A 15,823-nucleotide genomic window follows, 5' to 3' on the forward strand; every position below is an offset into this window, starting at 1 on the left:
ACTGACTGAGGACAGGTTAAGTGGGCAAGTTGCTCCCCATTTTAGTGCTTAAGTCCCAGTTTGTCTTTTTAATTTCTTTCCCTCATTAATTTAACATATTTAGCCCAGAAAGCATTCTCCTTATGATTCCACGATATAACCTGAGTGGATATATGTTCAGACGGACCTATTTAGGGACAATCATCACCATGTAACTCTCACTGTCTAGGCAGTGAGAGAAAAAAAAGTAAAAGAACTTGGGCAAAGATTCAGGTACAAAGACACAGAACACTATGAAACAAAAGGACTGTTTAATAGTTAGGACTAATTCTGGAAAATTCTAGAAGATGACTGCAAAATAAAGCCATCTAGTATCAAATAAGAAATGGAGAGCACCTTACAAAATAAATTTAAAAAGCAGCAGCATGCTAAGGAACTCAAATTACCTGCAAAGAATTGGAGGTAGTTCTGTACTGTCTTCAAAGTCATCCTCTAACTGACAGAATAAGAGCCATTTCATTATCAATTCCTTTAAAGAATTTCTGCTTACATCACATATATTTTTCTCAATTCCTATTGTTACTGATTCTGGAACTACACAGATTGTCAGTGCCAAAGTCAAACAGCATACTGCGGGACTGTCGCAAAACAAAAGACAATTAATATTAAAAGTAAACTTTTTGCATAGAATACAAACTATGGTTACCAAAGGGAAAAGGAGGTGGGAGAGGGATAAATTAAGAATTTGGGATTATCAGACATAAATTACTATGTGTAAAATAGATATACAACAAGGTCCTACTGTATACACAAGGAACTATATTCAATATTCTGTAATAAACCATAAGAAAAGAATATGAAACAAAATATACATATACACACTCACACACACACACACATATAGAAAAAACTGCATCACTTTGCTTATATACCAGAAACTAACACAATACTATAAATCAACTATACTTCAATTTTAAAACACTTAGGCTCTTAGAGGGACAGAGACCATGTGTATCTTTTTACTACTCTGTGGTCAATTTTTAGGACATGTGCTGGCACACGGTAGATATATAAACTTCTATGGACTAAATGAGCACAAAAAATCCAACTACATTTGAGAAAATTCTTGACTTAGTACTATCTTATTGTAACAGTATGCAATACTAAGAGAAATAAAGTTTATTCTATTTATGAGCAAACAGATAATTGCTAATTACAAATAAAAGAAATTTAAATACTTCATCTTTAAAACTGGGCTTAGTAATCTCTTCATATTTCAAACTTACTTATTAAGACTTCCTTAACAAACAAAAGAATCTGAAACAGAATTTAACATATTTTTAACTGAAGTTAGAAATTACAAAAATCAGGAAATATATATGCTGCAAAATATAATTAATAGACAACTTACCATGAAGGTCTACAGGCTGACCCAGTAAATAACTTCCAGAATTCTCTGTCAACCTCAACTAAACTGCCTTGAATTATGGCTCCAAGTAAGCCGAAGTTTTCAGTTTGTATTTGTTCAGAACTTATACCACGAAAAGTAATAGACCAAATTTTAATCCAGATTTTCAATAAATCTGACTTTTGTGAGCTTTCTAAGTTTGATCTCTTGCCTTGACACAATGCAACTTCCATAAGACATCGTAACACATATGGTGTGCGTTCCCCACGTCGCTGTTGAGGTAAAAGCTGGTATAGTATCATTAGTAATGGTGACAACTCACAGTTAGGTAAACTTGCAGGATATTTTGATATTAATTGAGTTGCGATTTGTAACCTAAAAAAAAAGTACAAATAATTTGAACATTATTCTACTCCATTAAGATGCCAAAAGAAAATAAATATAGACATAGTACTCATACAATATCCTAATTATAACATTGTCATCATCATTTTCCAGACTACCCTCAAAATAAACTGGCTGTTAGTAATTATTTGGTCCTACTTCCTAAAGTGGCAAGAAGATTGACAGCATTTTGGCTAGCTGGGTAAGCTATCATATTTTGCTTACAAATAACTAAATTTGCTTATAAATAACTAAATTACCAATATTCTACTTCTTACTGCACACTTCCCTGCCCTTCAGCCACCAACAATATACCTTGAGAACAAAAACCAAAAAAAAGTTTCCCCCGACATTAATTCAGTTAATTCAGTAAGTATTTGCTGCGAGTGCCCTAGAATGTGTGCGACTCAAGAATAGAAACTGCAACTTATTCACTCTCTACCCCTTATGCCTGGCACATAGTAGGTGTTCAATAAATGACCTCACTAAATGGGTAAATTAAAGAATATGAAATAGGTACCATCAACTATAGGAAATAAACAAGAATTTAGCAGTAAGTATCAAAATCAATATATATATCCCCCCCAATAACTCAACTATATTTAAACATTACATTGACATGGGAAAAAATCATAGAACATTATTCATAAAAGTATGACTAGTCTATGAATTGTTCTGTTATGTAACTGTTCTTAGGCAAGCTGCTCAACCTTTTTCAGTTGCAGTTTTCTTTTTGGTAAAGCAAAAAAGGCTGAACTGTAAGAATTCTACAGATTCCTTCTAGACCTAAAACTTTGTGATTTCACAGAATTCCACAATTTATATAATTACTTAAATAACTGTGAATGCTATATAAGACTAAAGAACAGAGCAAATAATAAAAAGTGCCTTTAATATGGCATAAGGTTCAAATTACTCTCCAAATTCTGAATGCTATCTTTAATTTCTTCCTAATTTAATTATATTAGAAGGTACTATGCATGGTAAAATCTCTTTGTGTTGAGGTATAGAACTCAGTGAATTCCAAGAGGCACACTGTACAGATTGCCCACCAATCAGGCATTTCTCCCTTCCTTCTTACTATGGGAATAGGCATAGGAAAGGTGCATATGCATAGGGAATATGCATAGGAAAGGCCCTAGTTCTGGCCTCAGGAGATAGTCATGAAGGTGGTTATCTGAGCAGGTCCTGGTTATCTCAGCAGGTGGTTATCTCAGCATGACATTCCCCTTTAGTCAGTAACTGCTTTGGGTGTGGCCAAGTGTGACCTAGTTCTGGCTAGGCCAATGAGGTAAAGGAACCTACTGGAGGTCTTGTGAGAAAAATTAATGAGACTAAAATGATACTGAAAGAGAAAAAAAGAACACTTACCAAGGTACAATATCAAAATCATTCTGTGACTTCTGAAGGTGATCTTTTATTACTTCCCAGCCTAATTCTATCTTCCTCTTTTTGCAAGGTACACTGTAATCAGTAAGTTCTCTTTGTGTGGTTGTGTAAGACTGAGAAATCTCCAAAGATCTGGAATCTTCATTAAAAACCTGAAAAATAACAAAGGAAAATACATTTAATATTGCTATTATTTCTAATAGTTCAATAGAAAAAAATGTTCCTCTTCAGCTGACAATAAGGTTAGTCATAACGAGTAACAAATTACTGAAATATATGTATATGACATATAGAAATAAACATTTTGCAGATAATAATGGCTGTCTAGAAAGCAGACATTACCAAGTAAAATATTAGCTATACTGTGTGGGAAAATTTACTGAAAGCACCAAAACATCTAAAAGTAAAGAAAAAATTCCAATTTTCAAAAGGATTAAATCATAAATTTAGTGTTAAGAAAATATTTGACAAGTGAAATCATCCTTGCATGGTACCCAAATCTCTAGGGAAAATCTTTACTTAAGAAACATTAAGGCTCAATTTCATTTATTTCTGCTCTAATTTTTACGAATTCTTTCTTTCTACTAACTGGGTTTTGTTTGTTCTTTCTCTACCTCCTTTAGGTATAAGGTTAGGCTATTTATTTGAGATTTTTCTTATTTTCTGAAGTAAGCTTGTTTGCTATAAACTTAGATGTGTCTCATAGGTTTTATTTGTTTTTATTATTTTTTAAATACATACATTTTATTGAAGTATAGTTGACTTAACAATGTTTTCAGTTATACAAATACACATATATTATTTTTGAAATTACTTTCCATCATAGGTTATTACAAGATATTAACTATAGTTCCTTATGCTATACAGTGAACCTTTCTTGCTTGCTACATATGTACTTTTTAATTACAAATCTACCATTCTATTTATATTAAGTCAAACAAATGGAATCAAAATTTCACAATTTTTTTAGTCAGGCAAAGATGCATGTTTTCTAAATTTTTTATATTTATAAATATTTAAAAGTATATATATTAGATAATATATTATAAATATTCATGTGTGTGTATATATATATATATACACACACACAAAAGTTTTTCTACTACATTGATAAAGGCTTCAGAAAGAACATAAAAAAAGAGGAGTTGGAGAATATAAACTAAAGGAAACGGGAACAGTGATTATGAAATAGAAAAAGTGAAACAAACTAGATAAAAGTAAAAGATCATTGAATAGTCCAGTTGCTTTTAAACATGACTGCTCTTATAAACTTATTTGGAGCTCTGGAGGAAAAAAAGATACATCTGAGCACTTGTAGTTTTCAAAATATTTGAAGATAATTCTGATATGCAACTGGATTTTAAAAAGAAATACCAGGTTTTTCTACTAGATCCTAGTTTTGATAATACAGAATTCTATTACTTTTCTATGGACCAATCATGATACAATGGTATTAAGTGAGTAATAGTTACATAATCACAATAGTAAAAGATGTTTATCAGTTTTCACAATTAATAGTGAAGTCGCTCAGTCGTGTCCGACTCTTTGCAACCCCATGGACTGTAGCCTACCAGGCTCCTCTGTCCATGGGATTTTCCAGGCAATAGTCCTGGAGTGGATTGCCATTTCCTTCTCCAGGGGATCTTCCCAACCCAGAGATTGAACCCGGGTCTCCCACATTGTAAACAGGCACTTTATCATCTGAGCCACCAGGGAAGTCTTCACAATTAATAGCCAGACATAAAATATAAGATAATTACAATTGCAAGTGCGAAAGGGAACATGATTAACTTAACCATATAAAATAATTACATACAATTTGCGGGGGGTCAAGCAGAGATAAGTAGAAGGGCATACATGCACATGCTTTCATCCACTGAGTCAGTCTGTATCCTTTGGTTTATGTATTTAATCCATTTACATTTAAGATAATTATCAACAGAAGAACCTGGCAGGTTACAGTCCATGGGGTGGCAAGAGTCGGACATGACTTAGCAACTAAACCACCACCACCATCACCACCACCATCAATATGTATGATCCTATTACCGTTTTCTTAATTGTTTGGGGTTTATTTTCTGTAGGTCTTTTCTTTCTCTTGTGTTTCCTGCATAGAGATATTCCTTTAGCATTTGTTGTAAAGCTAGTTTGGAGGTGCTGAGTTCTCTTGGCTTATGTGTGTCTGGAAAGCTTTTGATATCACCATAATATGTGAAGGAGAGTCATGCTGCGTAGAGTATTCTTGGTTGTTAGGTTCTTTCCTTTCTTCCCTTTCGTCATCATACCATTCCCTTCAGGCTTGTAGAGTTTTTATTGAGAAATCAGTTGATAGCCTGATGGGAGTTCCTTGTATGTTATTTGCTGTTTTCCCTTGTTGCTTTTAGTATTTTATCTCTGCCTTTAATTTTTGTCAGTTTGATTACTGTCTCGGTGTGTTCCTCCTTGGTTATCCTTCCTGGGACTCTCTGTGCTTCCTGGACTTGGTTGACTATTTCCTTTCCCATGTTCAGGAAGTGTTCAGCTATTATCTCTTCAAATATTTTCTCAGGTCCTTTCTCTCTCTCTCTGTTCTCCTTTTGGGACCCCTATAATATGAATGTTGGTGCACTTAATGTTTTCCAAGAGGACTCTTAGGCTGTCTTCATTTCTTTTGATTTTTCCCCTTATCTTCTGTTCTGTGGCATTGATTTCCACCATTCTGTCCTCCAGGACATTTATCCGTTCTTCTGCCTCAGTTATTCTGCTCTTGATTCCTTCTAGTGTATTATTCATTTCTATTTGTTCTTTAGCTCTTCTAGGTCTTTGGTAAACATTTCTCCCATCTTCTTAATCTTTTCTTCCATTCTTTTCCAGAGATCCTAGATCATCTTCACTATCATTATTCCAAATTCTTTTTCTGGAAGGTTGCCTATCTCCCATCCGTTTAGTTGTTTTTCAGGGATTTTATCTTGTCCCTAATTCTCAGACATAACTTTCTGCTTTTCCATCATGATTAACTTTCTGTAAAATGGTTTTTGTTTTAGCTGCTGTGAGACTGTGCTTCTTGCTTCTTCTGTCTGCCCTCTGATGGATGAAGCTAAGAGGCTTGTGTAAACTTCCTGATGAGAGGGACTGGTGATGGGAAAAACTGGGTCTTGCTCTTGTGGGCAAGGCCTTGCTCAGTAAAGCTTTAATCCAATTATCTGCTGATGAGTGGGGCTGCATTCCCTACTGGTAGTTGCTCGCCTGAGGCAAGCCAGTCTTAGGGTCTATGGGCCCTATGGTAGGGTCAATGGTGAACTCCAAGAGGGTTTATGCCAAGGTGGAACGTTCCAGTGCCCCTGTCCCTGTAGTGAGTCCCTGCCAACTCACAAAGCCCTTCAACACCATCAGGTAGTTTTGGTTCAGTCTCCTATGGGGTCACTGCTCCACTCCTATGGATCTTGGTGAGCACAAAATTTTGTTTGTGCCCTCCAAGACTGGAGTCTCTGTTTCCTCATTCCTTTGGAAGGCCTATAATCAAATCCTGCTGGCCCTCAAGCCCAGATTTGCTGGGAATTCCCAGTCCCTTTGTCGGACCCCTATGCTGGGAAGCCTGAGTTGTGGTTCAGAACCTTCACAACAGTGCAAGAACAACTTTGGTTTTACTGTTCTCCAGTCTGGGTGACCCACCCAGCACATGTGGGATTTGATTTTACCATGATTGCACCCCACCTACTGTCTTGCTGGGGCTTCTTCTGTGTCTTTAGACATGAGATATCTTTTCTTGGAGGGTTCCAGCATACTCCTTTCAATGGTTGTTCAATACTTAGTTGTAATTTTGGTGCTCTCACAGGAGGAGTTGCGTGCATGTACTTCTACTCTACCATCTTGAACTGGAAGCCCAGTTTTATTTTTATTTTATTTATTTATTTTTGGCTGAGCTGGGTCTTTGTTACTATGCCTAGGCTTTCTGTAGTGATGGCAACCAGGGGCTACTCTCTAGTTGAGGTGTCAGAGCTTCTTCTAGTTGAGGTGTCAGAGCTTCTTATGGTGGTGACTTTTCATATTGAAAAGCATGGGCTCTAGAGTGCGTGGGCTTCAGTAGTTGCAATGTGTGGGTTCAGTTGTTTTAGCCAATGGGCTTAGTTGCCCCAAGGCATGTAGTATCTTCCTGGACCAGAGATCAAACCTGTGACCCCTGCACTGGCAGGTGGATTCATAACCACCTTAACTGGACCACCAGGAAAGTCCTCCAACAGGTTTTAGATAAATGAAATAGAGACTAAAAAAAATAATAGAAAACATCATTGAAACTAAAAGATGGTTCTTGAAAAAATAAGATTGATAAAACTTTAGCCAGACTCATCAAGAAAAGAAAGGGAGAGGGCCCAAATCAGTATAATCAGAAATTAAAAAGAAGTTACAGCTAACACCACAGAAATGCAAAGGATCATTAGAGACTTTTATAGGCAACTATATGCCAATAAAATGGACAACCTAGAAAAAACAAATTCTTAGAAAGGTACAATCTCCCAAGACAGAACTGGGAAGAAACAGAAAATGTGAACAGACCAATAAATAGCAATGAAACTGAATCAGTAATTTTTAAAGCTCCTAACAAGCAAAAGTCCAGCAACAGATGCCTTAACAAGTGAATTCTATAACATTTACAGACTTAACACCTATCCTGAAACTATTTCTAAAAACCGTGGAGCCACGAACAATTCTGAACACATTCTGTGAGGCCAGCATCACCCTGATACCAAAACCAGACAAATATATCATAAAAAAGAAAACTACAGACCAATATTACTAATGAACAGATGCAAAAATCCACAACAAAATACTAGTAAAAAAAAAATCCAACAATAGGTTAAAAAGATCATACCCTATGACCAAGTAGGATTTATCCCAGAAATTTAAGAATTTCTCAATATTTGAAACGAGTTGCCAGTCCAGGTTCGATGCACGATACTGGATGCTTGGGGCTAGTGCACTGGGACGACCCAGAGGGATGGTATGGGGAGGGAGGAGGGAGGAGGGTCAGGATGGGGAACACATGTATACCTGTGGCGGATTCATTTTGATATTTGGCAAAACTAATACAATTATGTAAAGTTTAAAAATAAAATAAAATTTAAAAAAAAAAAAGAAAAAGAAAATCAGTAATATATTATACCACATTAACAAGGTGAAAAATAAAAACCATATGATCATCTCAATAGATAGAATATAAAAAAACTTTTGATAAAACTCAACATCATTTATAATGAAAACTTCCTAGAAAGCAGACATAGAGGAAACACATGGTGAAAAGCTGAAAGCATTCCTCTGAGATCAGGAAAAGAAAAGAATGTCTACTTTCACCACTTTTATATAACATGACTTTGAAAGTCCTAGCCATGGCAATCAGAAAAAAAAAAAAAGGAATCTAAATTGGAAAGGAAGAAGTAAAACTGTCACTGTTTTTGTGGATGACAGGATACTATATATAGAAAATCCTAAAGATGTCACCAGAAAAACTACAAGAGTTCATCAATGAACTGGGTAAAGATGTAGGATATAAAAAGAATATACAGAAATCTGTTACAATTTTATACGCTAATAACAAACTACCAGAAAGTGAAATTAAGGAACAATCCCATTTACCACTGCCTTAGAAAGAATAAAATACCTAGGAATAAACCTTTTGCCTACAGGAGGCAAAAAGCCTGTCCTCAGAAAACTGTAAGACTGATAAAAGAAACTAAACACAACACAAACAGACAGAAAGATATGCTGTATTCTTGGATTGGAGAAATCAATATTATTAAAATGACCATATTACCCAAGGCAATCTATAGATTCAACACCGCCGCCGCCACCGCCACCGTCAAGTCGCTTCAGTTGTATCCGACTGTGTGTGACCCCATAGACGGCAGCCCACCAGGCTCCCCCATCCCTGGGATTCTCCAAGCAAGAACATTGGAGTGGGTTGCCATTGCCTTCTCCAATGCATGAAAGTAAAAAGTGAAAGTGAAGTCGCTCAGTCGTGTCCGACTCTTAGCGACCCCATGGACTGCAGCCTACCAGGCTCCTCCGTCTATGGGATTTTTCAGGCAAGAGTACTGGAGTGGGGTGCCATTGCCTTCTCCGTAGATTCAACACGATCCTTATCAAAATGCCAATGATGGACTTCCCTGGTAGTCCAGGGATTAGGACTCCATGTTTCCACAGCAGGGGTTGGGGGCCGGAGCGGGGAATGGGTTCAATCCCTGATTGGGGAACTAAGATCCTGCATGCTGTCTGTGGCCAAAATAAAATGACACTAATGATATTTTTCCCAGAACCAGAACAAATAACTTTAAAATTTGCATGGAAACACAAAAGTCCCCAAATAGCCAAAATAGTCTTGAGAAAAAAGGACAGAGCTGGAGGAATCACACTCCCTGCCCTCAGACCATACAGACTACAAAGGTTGATAATCAAGAGTATGGAACTGGCACAAAAACAGACACATAGATCACTGGAACAGTGTATAGTCCAGAAATAAACCCTTGTACTTATGGTCAGTTAATCTATGACAAAGGAGACAAGAATATACAATGGAGAAAAGACAGTCTCTTCAATGAGTGGTGCTGGGGAAACTGGACAGCTACATGTAAAAGAATCAAATTAGAACATTCTCCAACACCATATTAAAAAAAAAAAGTTGGATTAAATACCTAAAAGACTGAATACTAAAAAACTCCTAGAGGAAAAGATAGGCGGAACACCCTTTGATATAAATCATAGCAATACTTTTTTTTGATCTGTCTCTTAAAGAAAAGGAAATAAAAACAAAATAAACAAATGAGACCTAATTAAACACACAAGTTTTGAACACCAAAGAAAAGTACCCACAAAACAAAAATACAGCCTACTGAACGGGAGAAAATGTTAGCAAGTGATATGACCAGTAATGGGTTAATATCCAACATATATAAACAACTCATACAACTTATCAAACAAACAAACAACCTGATTAAAAAATGGGCAGAAGGGGAAATTCCCTGGTGGTACAGTGGATAGGAATCTGCTTGCCAATGCAGGAGGCATGGGTTCGATCCCTAGTCTGGGAAGATTCCACATGCCACAGAGCAACTAAGGCCTTGCTCCACAACTCACTGAGCTTGTGTGCTGCAACTACTGAAACCCATGCACCTAGAGTCCATACTCCGTGACAAGAGAAGCCACCACAGTGAGAAGCCAGTGTACTGCAATGAAGAGTAGCCCCTGCTCACCACAACCAGAGAAAGCCCATGTGTAGCAACAAAGACCCAGTGCAACCAAAAATAAAATAAATAAATAAGTAAGTTTTTAAAAATAGGCAGAAGACTTGAACAGATATTTTTTTAAAGAGGAAATGCAGATGACCAACAGGAAGAAGAAAAGATGCTCAACATTGCTAATTATCAGGGAAATGCAAATCAAAACCGTATCACCTCATCGCTGTCACAATGTTTATCATGGTTATCATCAAAAAGAACACAAATAACAAATGCTGGCAAGGACATGGGGAAAAGGGATCCCTTTTACACTGCTGGTGGGATGTAAATTGGGGCAGCTAATGTGGAAAACAGTTTGATGGTTACTCAAAAGACTAAAATCAGAATTACCCTATAACCCAGTAAAATTCTCCTGGGTATGTAGCTATAAAAAACAAAAGTACTAATTTGAAAACATATATGCAACCAACGTTTACAGCAGCATTACTTACAACTGAAAGATATGCAAGCAACTTCAGTGTCCATCAAGAAATGAATGGATACACACCCACACACACAAACGACTACTACTCAGTCATTAAAAAAGAAAGGTCTGCCATTTGCAGCGACACAGATAGACTTGGAAGGCATTTAAATGAAACAAGTCAGAGAAAGACAAATATTGTATGATATCAAGTACATGTGGACTCTAAAGACACAACAAACTAATGAATATAATAAAAAAGCTGCAGATGCACAGATACAGAGAACAAACTAGTGGTTACAAGTAGGGTGTCTTAGTTACTCAGTCGTGTCCAACTCTTTGTAACCTCATGGACTGTAGCCCACCAGGCTCCTCTGTCCATAGAATTCTCCAGGCAAGAATACTGCAGTGGGCAGCCATTCCCTTCTCCAGGGGATCTTCCCAACTCAGGGACTGAACCCACGTTTCCTGCATTGTGGGAAGATTCTTTACCTTCTGAGCCACCAGGGAAGAGGTGTACAAACTACTGAGTGGGAGTTTGTAAGGACATATTATACAACACAGGAAATACCGCTAATATTGTGTAGTAACTTTAAATGGAATATAACCTTTAAAAATTGCATTGAAAATAAAAAATTTTTTTAAATTCTTCTACAGAGAAAAAAAACAAACACTAAGCCATCACCTGATGAGCTGGTAAACAAAATGTAATATATCCTTACAACTGAATATTATTCAGTCATAAAGAATGAAATACTGATTCATGGTACAACATAGAAGAACCTTGAATATATTATGCTTAGTGAAAGAAGCCAGACACAAAAGACTGCACATTATATGATTCCATTTATACGAAATGACCAAAACAGGCAAATCGACAGAGGCAGAAAGTAGATTAGTGGCTGGCTGCTAGGAACTGGAAGAAGCAGGGAATTGAAACTGACTGCTAATAGGCACAAAGTTTATTTTGGCAGTGATGGAAAGGCTCTGGAATTAGTGGTGATGGTTGCACAACACAGTGAAAATGCTAAAAACCACTGAATTATATATAATATTTAAAATAATGAATTTTATGCCATATAATTTTAAATCAGTAGGGAAAAAAAGAAACATATAGGGTTAGGATAACCTTATTTCCTATAGATAACTTTTTTAAGAATGGAAAAGTTCATCATCAGTTTTTACTAAGTTTATATTTGTAAGATAGTTATCTTGTAAGTTAGAAGAGCAATTCTAAATATTTATGGTGCTTTGAAAGGAATCAACACGTACAGAGTAATTTTATAAGCTTTTTACAGGCCTAATAAAAAGGAAAATGAATGGAAAATTTCAAAATGTGACAAGATCTACTATACCTGGTGACAAATATCTGCCATCAATTCAATCAAGTTTTCCTTAACAGCAATATTACGAGATCCTGAAGTGTATTTCCCTCTGCTTCCTATATTACTTATTTCATTAACTAACAAATCATACAGGTTGTGTAAAATACTTCTCCACTTTCTTGATTCATAAGCACCTGTAATATTAAAAAATAATTAAAATATAATCTATATATACAATCCATTTGTACTGCCAACTTCCACAAAACCATTTTCAGGTAGAAACATTAGAAGACATCTGGTGCAGCCTATTTACTACTAATGGCTCCTCTGACTATATCCTTGACAAGCTCTACTTCCTAATGATGTCCACCTCACACTCAGTTAACTGTATATGCTTTGAAGAGAGAAGAAATAAAAGTTTGATTGAGATTTTGATTAAATTGGCTAGATAAAGTTTGATAAGAATATGGAAGAATTTAAAAAAACAATACAATTAGTACATCCCCTCTTTTATGAGAACCAGCTTCTCTGCAGGCCTTTGTTTAACAGAAAAACATTACCAATTTCTTCAACAAGTGTACAAATAACATGTTATCCAGACACCATATCGTCATCTCTCCTCTTTCCCTAGACTTACTCCAGTCAACTTATGTCTCTTAAAAATGCTTATTCTACAAAATCTCATGAGCATACCAGAATACTCACAATTCTGATCTAATAAGTATGAGGAACAAACAGTGGGGCTATTACTTTCCACAAACAAATAACCTATTTAAAACCTATTAATGAATTTAATTTAATCTATTTAAGAACTTAATATAATCTATTAATGTAGCCTAAAACTGTATTAGCATTTCTGACAGCCTTATCATCTGCCAATTTTCAATTCATCCTAAACATGCATTTAACTAAAACCCTAAACATATCACACCATGCCCTAATAAGCCTAATTTTCATTCTGGTAAGAGCTATATGAAAGATGAAAAACCGAGAAAAGTCACTATTCTTTGACCTATAGTCATTTCATGGGCTATAAATACATCTAACTATGTATACTAGAAGACCGCACAAAACACACACAGCTGATTGTGATAAAGTAAGGTCATTATACTAACCATGATGAACTGACTTAAAAGCTAGTATCAGCAAGAGTCAAAACATAGCCTAATCATGAGTGAACTCATTCAATTCTGGTTCTACCCACTAAAATTCTTGTCTACTGAATGGAACTACACCATCCAAGCAATACTCTCTTGGTGAAAGATTAACCTAAAGGAATGAAGGGAGGATAAGTCATTTATTTTCAGTTTTCCTAGCAAACAGAAGCCTGGAATAACTATGAGGTTTGAGGCAATATGTATTTATCTTCATTGGGAACTGACATCTAGCTGGTTCAGTCCATATTTATCTATTTTATTTTTCTAATAAAAGCAATACATATGTAGATAAACAAGATCTTGCCTTCTCTGTGTCACACCTCTTAGCGCCTAATTATTACTACATAATCACCTCCTAGAGGAAACAGTGTCTCATCTTTGTACTCCTCATAAAATGCAGAACTGTACTAAACAAATGGCAATGCATGATATGATTTGCTACCACAGTTTCAATTTTTTTCTAAGAAAGTGAAAGATATCCTCATGACTAATTATATTACCATGCATAACAATCCAGAGGAAGGTCATAACCTCCTGATCATACAGATTTCATACTTAACCCTTTGTATATCAATGAAAAAACAAATTCAAAATAGGAAAAAACTTTCTTTATACCTTTATCTTGAGTTTTGGCTCCCTTTGGATGATGAATATAAATTTGTAGCTGAAATAATTCAATAATTACTTCTTTTAAGGAATTATTAAGTCTCTGTTGAGTCCAAATATAAAGTAAGGTAGGAAGAATTTCATCTCCTAATTCACATACTCGAATTCGAAAGTTAACAGACAAAGTCTTGAGAAAGATAATAAATGCTGCTAAGATATGATTTAGACCTGCAGGGCTCTTTTCTTGGCTGTAACATAAAATAAAAAGACTTAATACAACAGGGGAAAATGCACAAACTGAAGACAGTTATGAAGTTGCACACTGAAAGAAAAAATTTGACATCCAAATAATCTTACTTTCAGACTTGTTCAGGAAAAAATAAAATAAAATAAAATCATAGCAGTACTGCATAGCAACAGCAAAAAACAGTTCTTAATTGGCACTAAGAGATCTGTTCTCTCTCCCTACTGCTAAAGCACTGTCTAAAAATAAACTAATCCATAATACCTACCACTTACAAAATAGTTCACATTATAAATTGGGTAATGCAGCACAATAAGATGTTGATATTTCCAAAACACATCCCCAATTCATTTTATTCTTAGCGCATTATACTTATCTTCGAAAATGGGGAAAATAAAAATACTTAGAGGCCATAAAGCTTTCCCTGTTATTAAAAAAGCAAGACATCTCCCCACTCAAGAACATTATTTCACGTTCTGCATACTAAATATTCAGGAAGTACTGGACCTAACACTTTCTTAGGGAATCCACTAGTTCTACTATAACAGGTGCAACGCTTTCTTAAGATTGCTAAAAAACTGTAGTCACTGAATATAAAACACAGTCTTGTAAAAAGGATCAGATGGATTTCCAATACAAAACAAAAATAGATCAGATTACCGTGCCTGGTGAATAGCCTTAGAAAAAAAATCCAAAAATTTGGGATTTAATCCATCGGTCTGTGAACAGCATCCTTTGGTCACAACTTGAATTATTCTTGCCACCAAAACTCTATTAATGTCTTGTGAAGGTTTAAGATATAGACTGCAGTACACAGAGAACAATTCTTAAAAAAAAAAAAAAAAAAGTATTAGTTATGTTTTTAAAAAGAAAACTATCAAAACATTTAATTAAATGCCACAATTCAAATTTCGGTAATCCCATAAACAAAACATTAAAAATTATACTAATTTATATTTAATACAGTTAAAGAATCCCATCAACATTTAACTTTATAAATTAAACTGTCTTCAATACAGGAACAGGGCTTCCCTGGTGGTTCAGTGGTAAAGACTCTGCCTGCCAGTGCAGGAGACACAGGTTTGATCCCTGGACCAGGAAGATCCCACGTGCTGCAGAGCAGCTAAGCCTATGTGCCACAACTACTGAGGCCCACATGCCTAGAACCTGTGCTCTGCAGCAAGAGGAGCCACCGTGAAGAGAAGCCCAGTCACAGCAACTAAAAAGTAGTTCTGCTCACCACAACTAGAGAAAAGTCCCCCAGAGACAAGGACCCAGCACAACCAAAAATAAAGAAATAAAAATCATTAAAAAAAAAAAAAAGACAGGAACAACTATAGGCAGCAAAGTATGTGAACACCAGTTTAAGAGCCAGACCTCAGACTTAATTTCTCTATTCCTAAATTCCTTTGGCTAGGCCCAAGAAAGCACTTGAGACAGTGTGTTCTCCATAGTTTTATATTGTTCTATGCTAGTTGCCTAATAATGTGTGTATAGTGTGTCAGGAAGTGTGAAAAGACTGAGACTTTACGCTATTTGCAATCTAACAAATTAAAATACCAGGGGACTTCCCAGTGGTCCAGTGGCTAAGACGCCACACTCCAAATGCAGGGGCCCAGGTTCTATCCCTGGTCAGGGAACTAGATCCCATATGCAACAA

General features: G+C 35.8%; 1 protein-coding gene across 7 annotated transcripts in view; it reads right to left on the reverse strand.

The window, feature by feature from the left end:
* Positions 1-15,823, reverse strand: part of ATM (ATM serine/threonine kinase) — a 153,422-nt gene that overhangs the window by 113,838 nt on the left and 23,761 nt on the right. For all 7 annotated transcript variants that reach the window (XM_027563834.1, XM_027563829.1, XM_027563831.1 and 4 more), the window contains 6 exons: positions 14,824-14,989; positions 13,929-14,167; positions 12,187-12,350; positions 3,143-3,312; positions 1,391-1,762; positions 426-617 (listed from right to left, as the gene is read on the reverse strand). In XM_027563834.1, coding sequence (XP_027419635.1) covers positions 426-617; positions 1,391-1,762; positions 3,143-3,312; positions 12,187-12,350; positions 13,929-14,167; positions 14,824-14,989 — 1,303 coding nt within the window. The remainder of the gene's footprint in view (positions 1-425; positions 618-1,390; positions 1,763-3,142; positions 3,313-12,186; positions 12,351-13,928; positions 14,168-14,823; positions 14,990-15,823) is intronic.

Source organism: Bos indicus x Bos taurus, chromosome 15 (genome assembly GCF_003369695.1).
Source record: "Bos indicus x Bos taurus breed Angus x Brahman F1 hybrid chromosome 15, Bos_hybrid_MaternalHap_v2.0, whole genome shotgun sequence".
Lineage (NCBI taxonomy): Eukaryota > Metazoa > Chordata > Mammalia > Artiodactyla > Bovidae > Bos > Bos indicus x Bos taurus.